Source organism: Carassius auratus, chromosome 2, assembly GCF_003368295.1.
Source record: "Carassius auratus strain Wakin chromosome 2, ASM336829v1, whole genome shotgun sequence".
NCBI lineage: Eukaryota > Metazoa > Chordata > Actinopteri > Cypriniformes > Cyprinidae > Carassius > Carassius auratus.
This window is the reverse complement of record NC_039244.1, coordinates 10,974,332-10,987,279: the sequence shown is the minus strand read 5'-3', so window position 1 is coordinate 10,987,279 and position 12,948 is coordinate 10,974,332. Positions and strand designations below refer to the sequence as shown.

At 40.1% G+C, this 12,948-nt stretch overlaps 1 protein-coding gene across 1 annotated transcript; it reads left to right on the top strand.

The window, feature by feature from the left end:
- Nucleotides 1-5,691: 5,691 nt before the first annotated feature.
- On the top strand, nt 5,692-12,620 carry tfa (transferrin-a). Its single transcript, XM_026283020.1, has 17 exons — nt 5,692-5,837; nt 5,943-6,094; nt 6,186-6,288; nt 6,455-6,637; nt 7,289-7,424; nt 7,507-7,562; nt 7,667-7,827; nt 8,139-8,286; nt 8,641-8,789; nt 8,886-8,982; nt 9,092-9,112; nt 10,778-10,939; nt 11,060-11,210; nt 11,318-11,385; nt 11,523-11,710; nt 11,932-12,094; nt 12,252-12,620. Exons 1-17 carry the CDS (start codon nt 5,801-5,803, stop codon nt 12,275-12,277), a joined length of 2,001 nt encoding a protein of 666 aa, XP_026138805.1. The 5' UTR covers nt 5,692-5,800; the 3' UTR covers nt 12,278-12,620.
- The last annotated feature ends 328 nt before the right edge of the window (nt 12,621-12,948 follow it).

Genomic DNA, 12,948 nt, shown 5'->3' with positions numbered 1-12,948 from the left:
TGCTGCATTTGTCAATTGTTTATTAATAACTATAAATATGTGTGTGTGTGTGTGTTAAACACTAAACTTGAGTTTTACGTGTTTTATGTTTAGTGTTAGAAGAATCAAAATATTAGTTATGTTAGTATCTATAGGAAATTTCTATTTTTAATAAAAAATAATTAATATGATTATGATTGTTTGTGCCATTAATATTAACTATTAATAATAATGTCATGATTCTGCCTTCATGTCCCGACTTTTCTCTAGTCTTGAGGCAGGATCATGACAGACCCGTGTTTTGTGTACAAGCACATGGCCTTGTCTTTGGGCCATGTGCTTGTGTTGTCTCATTCCCTTGCCCCGCCCCCCTTGTTATCCTAGTCTTGTTGTGATTGCCGTATCTGTGCCACCTGTCGTGTCTTAATTGTTCCCCTATTTAGATCTCCTAGTGTGCTCTGTCTTTCGTCGGTTCATTGTTCTACTTATGTGTTCCTACGTGTCATTCTCCTGAGATACCTTGTCCTAGAAACCCCTCGAAGAAGTCTTTGTCTTGCAGTGAGTGTTTGTTAGTATTTAGTGTTCAGAGTCTTTGTTTACCTTGTTTATTGTGTTCTGTAGAATTCTTTTAGTGTTCACCCTAGCCCTTGTTTTCCCCCTCGTGGGTTTTGTTTTTCCCCTTTTTGTATAATAAATCTTGTGTTCAGTACATCCTGTCTGCATCTGAGTTCGTCCCAAACCCATCCTCACAACAGAATGAACCGACCACATAGGAACTCAGCAGACAGGATGTCCCCCACTCCTCAATCCCAATTGGAGTTCCGCCAACAGTGTTGGATGTCGTCCCCCGCCGAGAAGAAGAGGGTTGCCCTGCCATCCTCGCCTGAGAACGAGTGGGTTCTCTACAATTATGCCCGGCTGTGGGAGAAGTTCTCCCAGGAGGCGCCGCAGGGTACCCCCCAGAGGTCCCCACCTACCCAGCTGCCGGCGATCCCGGAGGGTCGTGTCCTGGCCGTGGCAACCCTGGGGGGTCAGGCAAGCCCCTCCCAGAGTCCTGAGGTGCCCTCCTCAGCCAGCAGTCTCCCCATGAAGCGAGGGAGACGGCTTTCATGGGAGTCAGCTTCAGAGTCTTCGGCGTCCGAGGCTGCCCTGCCCGAGACCAAACTCCCCCAACCCGCCTCTGACCCAGCTGTAGCCTCTGCACCGCGCCCGAGGAGGAAGAGGAGGAAGAAGGGGCCTGCCGGTCCTGTGACCCTGTCTCCTCCCGAGCCAGCAGCAGAGAGAGCTGGCCTGCCCGAGCCAGCAGCGGAGAGAGCTGGCGTGCCCGAGCCAGCAGCGGAGAGAGCTGGCGTGCCCGGGCCAGCAGCGGAGAGAGCTGGCGTGCCCGGGCCAGCAGCGGAGAGAGCTGGCGTGCCCGGGCCAGCAGCGGAGAGAGCTGGCGTGCCCGAGCCAGCAGCGGAGAGAGCTGGCGTGCCCGAGCCAGCAGCGGAGAGAGCTGGCGTGCCCGAGCCAGCAGCGGTGAGCGTGCCCGAGCCAGCAGCGGTGAGCGTGCCCGAGCCAGCAGCGGTGAGCGTGCCCGAGCCAGCAGCGGTGAGCGTGCCCGAGCCAGCAGCGGTGAGCGTGCCCGAGCCAGCAGCGGTGAGCGTGCCCGAGCCAGCAGCGGTGAGCGTGCCCGAGCCAGCAGCGGTGAGCGTGCCCGAGCCAGCAGCGGTGAGCGTGCCCGAGCCAGCAGCGGTGAGCGTGCCCGAGCCAGCAGCGGTGAGCGCTGGCGTGCCCGAGCCAGCAGCGGAGAGCGTGCCCGAGCCAGCAGCGGAGAGCGTGCCCGAGCCAGCAGCGGTGACTGTGCCCGAGCCAGCAGCGGTGAGCGCTGGCGTGCCCGGGCCGGCAAGGATGAGAACTGTCACTAAGTCAGCAGTCACGAGGGCGGAGGAGAGAGCCGCGGCCGACTCTGCAGCCAAGGCTTTACTACAATCGGTCTCATCTCGCAAGGAGATGCCCATTGTAATAGCTGTAAAGTCTTTTTCTGATTATTTGTCCCGTCTTGTTCAGATTTTAGAAGTCCCCGTCAGTCCTGTCTTGTCCCCGGACCCTGTCCCCAGAAATCCCGAGTGTCCTGTCGTTGCCTCCCCGTGTCCCGTAGATGTCGTCTCCCCGTGTCCCGTAGATGTCGTCTCCCCGTGTCCCGTAGATGTCGTCTCCCCGTGTCCCGTAGATGTCGTCTCCCCGTGTCCCGTAGATGTCGTCCCCCCGTGTCCAGTAGATGTCGTCCCCCCGTGTCCAGTAGATGTTGTCCCCCCGTGTCCAGTAGATGTTGTCCCCCCGCGTCCCGTGTCTGCTCCTGTCATGTCCCCTGTCAATTGTCCCGAGACCCCTCCCCGTCCCTCACCACCCAGACCTGCCCGTACCCCCCGTCGTCAGCCTTCGTCCTGTCCTCCTAAGATTCCTACCCCACCCACCCACCCTGGTCTGTCCCCCATGAACTTTGTGGTCCCGCCCCCTCCCCTTCCCTGTTTGTTTTTTTTGATTTGTCACCCTAACCCCGTCATTGTCTATTCATGTTTGCCTTTGTTATTATTTGTCATGTCTTGTTGGTTTTTGTCTCTGTCCCAGTCAGTCTTGTCCCGCGTTTGATGTTCCCTTGGGGAGCGTCTGGAAGCCGCTCCTTAAGGGAGGGGTTCTGTCATGATTCTGCCTTCATGTCCCGACTTTTCTCTAGTCTTGAGGCAGGATCATGACAGACCCGTGTTTTGTGTACAAGCACATGGCCTTGTCTTTGGGCCATGTGCTTGTGTTGTCTCATTCCCTTGCCCCGCCCCCCTTGTTATCCTAGTCTTGTTGTGATTGCCGTATCTGTGCCACCTGTCGTGTCTTAATTGTTCCCCTATTTAGATCTCCTAGTGTGCTCTGTCTTTCGTCGGTTCATTGTTCTACTTATGTGTTCCTACGTGTCATTCTCCTGAGATACCTTGTCCTAGAAACCCCTCGAAGAAGTCTTTGTCTTGCAGTGAGTGTTTGTTAGTATTTAGTGTTCAGAGTCTTTGTTTACCTTGTTTATTGTGTTCTGTAGAATTCTTTTAGTGTTCACCCTAGCCCTTGTTTTCCCCCTCGTGGGTTTTGTTTTTCCCCTTTTTGTATAATAAATCTTGTGTTCAGTACATCCTGTCTGCATCTGAGTTCGTCCCAAACCCATCCTCACAACAAATAACAGTTTTTACCATCTCCAGCCAACCCCACTCACAATGTTTTCTTAAATCATGTCAAGAAGGCAACAGCATAGCATCATATATATAGAGGTATTGTAAGTGGTATTTTTATAACATTTTAACTGAAGGATTATTTTTTTATTTATTGTTTTCACATAGACAAAATCAGAGACTCATGAAAGGTTTTGGCCTTTAAATTTCTTTATAATACCATTGGGTTTGCAGTTATGAACCAGAAATTAACCCTGAGCTAACCAAACCTTAAAATCAAACATACCAGTTCTCCTTTCTTGCATTGAATAAACATCGAATGTTCCAGTGCTCAGCAAATAAAATAATGCAAAGCTCTACAGTAAATTATGCATCAAATCTGAAATCTTAAATGAATCAACCACCTATTTATTAAACGGTTTTTTTAATTGATAAAATGTCTATCTACAGTCTTTAATGCTTACATAGGCCTATAACCTTTAAACTTTTGCAACCAGGGCCACGTTAAGTAGCTGCATCTAGTCAAATAGTCAGGTCAGTCAACCACAGTAATTAGGACATGGGACACATCTCAGCTCTACTAATACTCAGGAATGTATAATCAAAGAGAGATTTGACAGTTTCACACTTATTAATCGGTCAGCACAGATCACTCTGTGTGTGATATTAGTTCCACTGCAGTAATAACTGCATGCTCAGATCCTAAAAAGTGAAGTGCATTCTATTGAAGTGGTTGCATAAGGAAGCTGGACTTCAGTCACCTCTGTTCATTCTCAGAAACCAACCTGCATGAACTAAAATGTTCCAATAATCCCGTATTCCACTCTTGTAACTGTTGAAGAATTAGTATGTTTTCCTGCAGAAAATTTAATATCGATGTCAGAGGATTCCAGAAATATTTCTGTTTAACTTCTACAACCCCAGTTTCCTAAATGTATGACGTATGATCTCTTCATGCAGTGGTCCAGTATCCCTGGACAATGTATCATGAAGCGTCTGCTTGAAGCCTGTCTGTTATCTCATCCAGATAACAGAGTGTCCGAGGTCAGAGTTCATGAGATGGATGGTTGGCCCTTCTAAAGTCAAAGTTTGTTGAAAATGGATTGATACTTTAAGTGGGTCACAGAAAAAAGCCATTAAAATAAGTAAATTCTTGATAAGAAGATTTTAAATAAGAAGATTTAATAAAAATGTAATTTGAATGAATTTAAATGATGATAATATATCAAAACACCGTCACTGCTTGTTAAAAACAGTGTCAACCAAAGTCAAGTGGTGCAATCAACATGCAGAAAAAAACATAAAGCTGTTAGATCTTTTATTGAGAAGTATGTGCCTTTCCAAAACATACCCATTCATTTGAATTTTGCCACAAATTAACTCCACTCGAAATAACTTGTTTAAACCTAGATTGGTTTTGGTGCAGCCCCCCCTTTCCCATCTTTGGACATTCCAGAGTTGTGCAACACCAGTCAAACACTGGTGTGATTTTTGTGATTTAGTAGCAGATACTGGTACCTGCAATGTTTAATCTGGACGTCATTATACTTCTGACATACCCCCAAAAAAGGCTTTTTGGTTACTCTGCTGAGCCTCCATCAGTTTGTACTTTACACTCTTGCATTGAGTAATATTTACAATGTACAAATATGGACCAGTCCATTGATTGCCACACAAACACAATGGTCTTGGAACAGAGACAACACTGTTTTCTCTGAACAAATGTCTTTCCAAATGCAGCCATCCTCTACAAAATGAGTCAATCATGTTAAGGAGAATGTAAAGAATTTGAATGCAGACTGTGTTTAGCTCACGGTAACTGGAAACACACTATAATGTTGATACACACAGCAGAAGTAATCATGGCCAATTACCACACAGATTTGATCTTAACTATAAGTTGCATAAACTACAATTCAAGTACTTACTGACATTAAAGTGTCAACTGTATAATGATTGTATATTTTAACTAAAAAGTTAAACTTTAGTTGAACTGTAGTATTTTTCATAAATGTCAGGTTAAAGCAAGTTGTCACTTGCTTTTAATGTAATCCACTAATGTAAAACACTTTAGATCAGAGAACACATATTCACTATAAACTCTAAATAAACTCCCAATTTGCTGCTCATTGATAGTAAGTAAGTTAGTTGTTGTAGTAGTTCTGTTTAGTTAAGGGTTTGGGTTAAGAGATCTAGAATATGTGCTTTATAAGTACTAATAAACAACCAATATGCTAGCAATATGCCTGCTAATAAGCAACTAGCTAACAGAGAATGGTGTTCCCTCATTTAAAGTGTTACCCAATTTTCTAGGTGCATGTACAGTATAATTGTATTGTACTGTACTATTAATTTGTACAAAAAAGATAGCTAATGTTTTTTTAAATAAATGTTTGAATTTAACATTACCTTCACAAGGGAATTTCCATGATATAAAATGTCTACTGCTAAATGTACACTGGCACATAGCCTGCACAAGCAAATATTGAGAAATCATGAGCAAACGCTGATGATGATGTTCTAGTCTTGTGTTTGTCTGACCCAACCCACTAGTGCTTCCAGAGCTCCTATAAAAAGCCTCGTCTCTGCTGTCTCTCCCTGCCAAAAATCCCTGGTGAAGGCCTAATATGAACATCCTGATCATCTCGTTGCTGGCGTGCCTTGGTAATTGCCATGTTTGATATTTTTGACATTTTCTTCTTCAGTTCTTAATTATTTATTCATTGTGCACAACTGGATAATTAACTATTACTGTTGTTTTCTTTGCAGTTGTGGCACTGCCCTCAGAAAGTGCTCAAAAAGTCAAATGGTGTGTGAAGTCACAGAATGAACTGAAAAAATGCGAACACCTTGCCACCAAATCAACAGAGCTCGAGTGTCATCTTAAATCTTCTGTAACTGAGTGCATGACAAGCATCAAGGTAATAAAACATGCTTATTATTTTACCTCACTCACCCATGGGTGTTTTGTTTAATTAATAAGATTTTAATTAAATTATCTATGATTCACAGACTGGTGATGCAGATGCTATAACTGTAGATGCAGAACATGTTTATCTAGCTGGACTCAAAAATTATGAACTCCGTCCTATCATTGCAGAGAATAGTAAAGCTGGTAAATATTTATGGATATATTTATTTCTCTTAATAATATATTGGAAGAAGCATCATCATTCGGCACATTATTCAATTGTCTCTAAATATCTTTACATTTATCAGTGGTTTCTGAAAGATGTGTTATTGATTCTCTTCACTTTCTTTCTTCTCCACTTCTTCTCAAGTATGTTCTTATGCTGTGGCTTTGGTCAAGAGAGACACAGACTTCAGCATCAATGATCTCAAAGGAAAGACTTCATGCCACAGTTGTTATCAAAGCCCTGGAGGCTGGAATATTCCCATTGGAAGACTGGTTGCACAAAATAAGATTCTCTGGGATGGTCCTGATGACATGCCTCTTGAAAAGGGTTAGTGTGGCTAGATCATTATTGTGTGAATTATTATTACACAGGAATCTGAAATATCAGTATTCAGTGGTCTTGTATTTCCTAATATTAACCGTCATCCATGGCAACTCTGCGTCCATCATATTTTTAAAATAAAATCAGACCCAACCATTTTTTACTTCAGTGTACAAGGCTTCCAGTGTAGGCTGCATAGTAATTTTATCTAAAACAGTCCGTTATAATTCTTAATGTTGTAAACTGGTATTTGTCATTATATTTGTTCAATTTTTATTGTCATAACCATGTGGACCTTTTTACTGCACTTTGTTATTCTTGTAGATTTTTTTATCTATAGTGACTATCCACTCATTCGTGTAACTGAAAGCAGCATTCCTTAAAAGACTTTAGATATTATATCCTATAAGGGACTTTGACTACTTTCATATTTCACACCACATTCTCATTTTATATAAGTGCACCTGGCACCATCTTGGATCTCTGATATCAGCTGCAGTAGAAATTACATCAGACAACTAAAATATGAATATTACTGTATTATTTATTTTATTTTTAATGAGCAACCGTCTGATAAGCGAGATACAAAAACACTAACAATATAGATTTCACATCACAGTAACAGTTTTTTTTTTTTCTTTTTTTCATGTTCTCCAGCTGTGTCACAATTCTTTTCAAGCAGTTGCATTCCTGGAATATCGAAAGCACTGTACCCAAACCTGTGTCAAGCTTGCCAGGGTGACTGCAGCTGTTCAGACAGGGAAAAGTACTCTGGTGATGGAGGAGCCTTCCAGTACGACTCACACTAACACACTCTCACATTCTATTGTCTTCTCTACATATGAACAAAAATATAACTCATGCATTCTCTCCAGGTGCTTGAAAAGTGGTCATGGACAAGTTGCCTTTATGTGTTATGATGAAATCCCACGTGAGTAATATCTTTTACCAAAATCTAAAATAAGAGTTGTGGCAGGAGGTTATGATTTCATGGCTGCTGATTTACAAGCTTCTTGTCTAATCTGAATTCTTAAGCGAGCGAGATGCAGAGCTATCAGCTGTTGTGCATGGATGGCAGCAGGAAAAGCGTTGAGGAGTACAAGGACTGCTACCTCCTCAAAGAGCCTCGCCATGCTGTGATCAGCCGCAAGGATGCTGATTCAGAGCAGATTTATAAAGTCCTTAAACAGATTCCGGTATGCCAGTCCAGTGAATGTTGCATTATGAATGTTTAATTTCACTTTACTACATTATTACTGAAGAAAGACCCTGTCATTGTTTTAAGAAAGGGAGTAGTATTGATCTACATCTATAGGGTCACACTTTATTTAAAGGTCGTAATGATGACTGACTCCGCTGAGTAGCTGAATCCATGTGCAGTGTTTATTAGCAAAAAATTAGTCCCTATTCAAAAGTAATACCAAATCTAGATATTTAACCATATAATACAATACATTCAGAAGACGTTGAAAGCCAAATTTGAATATACAACTGTTGTGCTCAACAGGATTCAGATCTTTTCTCTTCTGCTGCTTTTGGCGGAAAGGACCTGATGTTCTCAGACTCTATAACTGATCTGATGGAGCTTCCCAAGATCATGGACTCCTTCCTTTACCTGAGAGAAGATTATTATGAGGCCATGCGTGCCCTTAGAGGTGACACACAATTATGCTAAGAATGTATTTGAATATATACAGGGTCCCTAAAATGTATTAGGACAATTAAATAACAAATAAACATGCATGAAACAACATCTATTTTAATTATTTAGCATTTATTTGTTACTAAAAATATATGTATAATTTTTAGCCTTTTTTGTACGAACGGTATGTACTGACTGAATACATCCACTAAAATGTAAGAAATTCTCTAGAATCATGTGTTTGCAGAAGCCACATTTTAAGTGATATTTAGGTGTCAGAGGCCATTTGGTGCCTTGAGTATATTGTTTTTTTACATTTCCTTGATTAAAAACATGATTGCATATTGTATGTATAATTTCTTATCAGCTGGGAACCCACCAGCTCCACCTCAAGATGGTAAAATTGAATGGTGTACCGTTGGCCATGCAGAGCAACAGAAGTGTGACAGTTTACAGATTCCTCATATGGAGTGCCGAAGGGCATCATCTGTGGAAGAGTGCATCCAGAAAATCATGGTATGTTTGGGTCACATGGACACGCTGATGTTAATTATTTTTATACGCTGTCCACCTGTAGGTTAATATAAATTGTTTTCTTCTTGACTTCAAAAGCGCAAAGAAGCAGATGCCCTTGCAGTTGATGGTGGCCAGGTGTATATTGCTGGAGAGTGTGGCCTAGTTCCAGTTATGGTTGAGCAGAGTGATCAACGTAAGAATGAACACTATCTCATATTTCATAAAACAGTTCATAAGCTGCCTGTTTGTCAAAATTTACATTGTTGATGAAACCTAAAATTCTATTTACTCTTTTCTTCCAGAAAGCTGTAATGATGGTGGAGGTAAGTACTACATACTTTCACTTTTGTGAAGCACTGGTCTGTAATTGTTTTGTATGAAAATTGTTCTGCTAATCCTGTCTTCAGGGCCGGTTCTAGACATTTGGAGGGCCTAGACAAAATTCATGTTGTGGTCCCCCCACCCCCAATAAAATCACTTAAAACAAATATGATCACTAATCTTTTTTTATTTATAAATGTATAAAAAAATTATATATATATTTATATATATACAAATCAAAAGTTTGGACACATACTATTTTTAATGTTTTTGAAAGCAGTCTCTTATGCTCATCAGGTCTGGATTTATTTGATCAAAATATAGAAAGAAAACTGTAATATTGTTAAATATTATTACAAAATAATGGTTTTCTAACTTACTAAACTTTAAAATATAATCTATTTCTGTAATGCAAAGCTGAATTTTCATTATTCCAGTGTCACATGATCCTTCAGAAATCATTATAATATGCTGATTTAATATCAATGTTAGAAACAGTTGTGCTGCTTAATATTTATTTTATAATCTGTGATACTTTTTTCAAGGTTTTTTGATGAATAATTTTTTTTAAATATTTTTTTTTTTTTACAACTTTTTTATTAATTTAACACATCCTTGCTGAATATTACATTTTTTTTAATCAAATAAATTCAGGCTTGATGAACATAAGAGACTTTTTTCAAAAACATTCAAAATAGTAATGTGTCCATACGTTTGACCGGTAATTGTTATACATATTAATCAAATTCTATCTAAGGTATTCCCTTTTTTTGTTTGTTGAGGATGTTATTATAGCCATGATATTATTGTTATTATTATTTTGAAGTAATTTTTTCTGTAACTTATTCACAGTTCCTGAATACCACTTAAGTAAATGAACATAAGTGCTTTTATCAGTGGTTAGAACAGTAATGTAATCATCAGCAGAATTTAGAAGATCTCACATCTGAGGTCCTTTATTGAAACATTAAAAAAATTTGCATTATGTTTGCTTTTTTACTTTGAATTACTTTAGTAGCTATTTTGCTAGTCAGCTCCTGCTGCGATGTCATTCTTTATACACGCAAATTCAAAGTGTCGGATCAATGCCGCTCGTTTTAAATTCGTAATGGCACTTCTTTGCGTGCCAAAGAAGTACAGATAGCTTTTTGATTCGCAGCACCAGAAGGAAGTTAATTAAGGCATTAATTGGATTAATTGCAGGTGATTGACAAATCAACTATATCCAATGTACAGAGAGGCTAGTATTTTGTTGGCTGTCTTGACTGGTGGACGGTTATGGCCTTGAAGTCCGAGGCATTATAGGTAGCTCCGGCCCTCTTAAAGGGGTAGTTCATCCTAGAATAAAACTTCTGTCACCATTTACTCACCTTTTTTCAAACCTGTTTGAGATAAATAACAGAGTCCACACCACAACCATGACAATAATAACACATAGTAAAGATATAATTGGAATCACTTTCAAAACATTTTGTGTTTTCAGTTGATGAACTATAAAAATAGCATTTAAAGTGTTAGACAACAAAACTGCAGTGCATGCTTACAATAAATAGAACATTATCATTCATTGGTGTGGGTGCTAATACTGTTATCATTATTCTTATCTTTATAGTTATAGTTTTTTTGTGTGAACGGATGTTTAAAGTTAATTTCTGTGATGCGCACAGAGGCTTCAAGTTACTATGTCGTGGCCGTGGTGCGTAAGGACTCAGGTGTAACCTGGAAAACCCTAAAAGGGAGAAAGTCATGCCACACTGGCCTGAACCGCAATGCTGGTTGGAAAGTCCCAGATTCAGCCATATGCGGCCAAACACCTGACTGTACCCTATGTGAGTATTGCTAAAAATGCACTCAGTTGTTTAATGATTTTTTTCTATGGACGATCACACAGTTGTTGTAACTAGTTGTTGTAATCACATAAAATAGCACATTTTCTCTTCATTTCTCAGACAAATTCTTCAGTAAAGGCTGCGCTCCTGGTGCTGATCTTCAGTCAAACATGTGTGAACTGTGTAAAGGCAATGGGAAGGCAGTGGGAGATGAAGGCAAATGTGAAGCCTCTTCTAAAGAAATATATTATGGCTATGATGGGGCTTTCAGGTACTGGATTGTATCCCACACAGTGTAACTGAAAGGAAAATGTGCTTTTTAAAATGCTGACTCCACTCCATAATTTAAAGCACAATATGATCTCACTTCTCTTGTAGGTGTCTTGCAGAAAAAACTGGTGAAGTTGCTTTTATCAAGCACACTATTGTTGGGGATTACACTGATGGTTAGTGTGGTTTGTGTTAATTAATAACACATTGTGTTAATTAGTGTCACATTTTTTAATATATATTATTTTTTATATACAGAAAAATATATTTCTTATTCTGATATGGCTCGTTCTCTTTATCTATATCTGATTAGGTAAAGGACCAGAGTGGGCTAAGGGTCTGAAGTCAGAAGATTATGAACTGATCTGTCCGGAATTACCAGACACAACAGTAAAACACACTGAATTTGGTAGATGTAATCTTGCCAAAGTGCCAGCTCACGCTGTGATCACCCGAGAAGATGCACGCAAAGACGTGGTGAAGGTTCTGAAGGAGGCTCAAGTGAGTTCATTGCAGTTCTGTGTAGATTTTTCTGTCATCTTCAAGTTTTTCTTTCACACATTAGGCATTTGATCTGTTACAATGTTGATAGCGCAGGATGGTAATATCTAAGTAACTCTCTGGTCCAGTTCACCAGGCCAGATTCTTAACTTCAATATGTTTCTGCATTTTGTCTGCATAGTCATTTGTCTTCGTTTTGAATCCTCTTCCCTTTTTTTCAGGCCAATTCAGACAAGCTGTTCAAGTCAGAGGGTGAAAGAAACCTCCTTTTCTCTGATTCCACTAAATGCCTTCAGGAGACTACTCAACCTTTAAAGGAATTCCTGACACAAAAGTACATCGACATGATTGAAAAGACCTACACGACTGGCCAGGGTAAACCAGGTATACAATGTGTCTATGATTTCCTATAATATCTGATGAATTCTAAGTCAAAACAAATGGATTTTGTTATAGATGTTAAGATTTATAGCCATGTCTTTTGACTTACAAAATAGTGTCCGCTTACAATGTATTGATTTGTTCAATTTTTTCTTCACAGATCTGGTCAAGGCATGCACAATGTAAATTTGTATTTGTTAGTCGAGTTCCTAAAAGAAATACACAATAAATTCAAGCCATTTGAGCTTTATCTTGCATGTTTCCCCCAAATAAGAATCTACATTTCTGAATCACTCTACTTCTCCTGATTAGTTACCAGTTACCAGCATGAGGAAAGTTACCAGCATGAGGAAAACACAATGTTCATGTTATGCAGCAGTTTTCATATCTTAATATCAAATTCAAATCTATGATGATCAAACTGTTCACACGCATGAAGTTACAATGTGATCAAGTTTCTGTTTTATTATACCACAGGGGTTGAGATAAAAATAAAAAAATAAATAAAAATAAAAAATTATTCTCAAAACCATGTCTGTGAGTCTTTCAGGATTACATTCTGAGGATTGAACGGCAAAAGAATAACCACTATAGAGATAAAAACTTGGTTGAATGTATGCACCCTCTTCTGGGATAGCTGTGCTATTCATATCATGTCAAGTGTCAAGTGAGAATTTATGGAGGAATTTAATTGCATTTCTCTTGCAACTTTCAGGCAATAACCACACACACATATTATATACCAGGGCTGTAACCACCATAGACACTGAGGTAGACAAGACACCCTGAATTACACCCTGAGCAAAACCCCCTTCGAGCGACCCCCTCCCCCCCTAAAAACCCCCTCCACAAAATTC

What these genes read in the sequence shown, in the direction of transcription:
- tfa (XM_026283020.1), top strand. Translation starts at nt 5,801, where the DNA reads ATGAACATCCTGATCATCTCGTTGCTGGCGTGCCTTG. An exon ending in GGTGATGGAGGAGCCTTCCA is followed by an intron (nt 7,425 to 7,506) that starts GTACGACTCACA and finishes CATTCTCTCCAG; the next exon opens with GTGCTTGAAAAGTGGTCATG. An exon ending in AGGTTCTGAAGGAGGCTCAA is followed by an intron (nt 11,711 to 11,931) that starts GTGAGTTCATTG and finishes CCTTTTTTTCAG; the next exon opens with GCCAATTCAGACAAGCTGTT.